The following is a 1465-nucleotide window of genomic DNA, read 5'->3' on the forward strand; positions in this document are numbered from 1 at the left end:
ACACTACTTACTACTACATACACACACATATATATATATATATATATATATATATATATACATATATGTACATATATGAATACTTGTATTTATGAATATATATATATATATATAAATATCACCTGTCTCGTTGGCGTTGTATCCACTGTGTATACGTGATGCCTGTCTGGTAGTATACAGCCAGTGCTCGGCGCACCTTCCTTGAGTTATTTGGGTGCAGATTGACCGCTGCTTCGGGGTCAATTCGTAGTAGTGTCGAGAAGTCGTAGTCCTGCTCGTTTCCGGCTAAGTGATGAGGATCAACTGTGTTGGTGTCAAGGTTTATTTATGTTTGGAAATTATAGATTCAAATTTCGATACGCTTTCACACATAAATTTATATGTGGCAGGAATTGATTCAGTAAAAGAGAGCACACGTATGCGAACGGATTGGCATAACCAATATATCTCCTAAGACTAGTATGGGATTCAAAACCAACCACCTAGAAGTATATTTACAGCTAAAGTGACACGCAAAAGTGAACCCTATAGTGAATATCAGTTTACGGAAATAAACCCACGTAATGTGCATGATTGAGAGATCAGTGGTCTGCAACGTTCACCAACAGTAGACGCACTTAGTGTGCATCATAAATATCGCATTCCATAGCTCGGCCGTGGGTCTCGACATAGCTATGTGGCACAAGAAGTACAAGTCAACAGTGCCCATTAACAGTGTGAATTCTGTGCTATAGTTGTGCGAATCTTTTAGCAGCTGATAACCCACTTATGGTACGCCAATTGGAATGCATGACTTGCCCGACAAGCATACGACATGTCTATGTTTAAACAAGACGTTCCCACTGGTGTCCAGTCCTCCTCATCGATGAGCAATATACGTATTAACAGATCAGACACGTAAAAACTTAACCGAATAGACAAACAACACATCCGACAAGCGCATATGACACAATTACACATACAAAAACACGGTATATATACGAAATATCCGACAAGCATACGACATCTGAGCTGATACACAGAACATACCGGCGGGTGGCCCATCTTCCTCGTCGATGAGAGACGTTTGTAGCACCGCCTCTGCATAGTACGATGTGCCTCCACAAAGAATGGGTATGTTGCCTCTAAGGCAGATGGCGTCTATCTGAACGGTTACAGGTAGAAATGTGAATAGCAATACTTCATGTAAACGGTATTAAATCAAAATTAAATGTGAGAAATTCTAAGGGTGCACGAATGCGAGGGTGGCCTCGAAGACAGATTGCGACAACCTGCAGGGCAGAAGATATATATGTGGGATAGTACATTGAAAAACCAAGTATTAGCATTCATATATATATATATATATATATATATATATATATATATATATATATATATATATATATATATATATATATATATATATATATATATATATATATATATATATATATATATATATATATATATATATATATATTAT

General features: G+C 36.9%; 1 protein-coding gene across 1 annotated transcript; it reads right to left on the bottom strand.

The window, feature by feature from the left end:
* Positions 1-118: 118 nt before the first annotated feature.
* On the bottom strand, positions 119-1144 carry SARC_16059 (hypothetical protein; the record flags this gene model as incomplete). The annotated part of the gene is made up of 2 exons (XM_014289825.1): positions 119-303; positions 1030-1144. Coding segments are annotated over 2 exons (300 nt in total), but the record flags the coding sequence as incomplete, so codon positions are not given.
* Positions 1145-1465: the final 321 nt, after the last annotated feature.

Source organism: Sphaeroforma arctica, assembly GCF_001186125.1.
Source record: "Sphaeroforma arctica JP610 unplaced genomic scaffold supercont1.7283, whole genome shotgun sequence".
Taxonomy (NCBI): domain Eukaryota; class Ichthyosporea; order Ichthyophonida; genus Sphaeroforma; species Sphaeroforma arctica.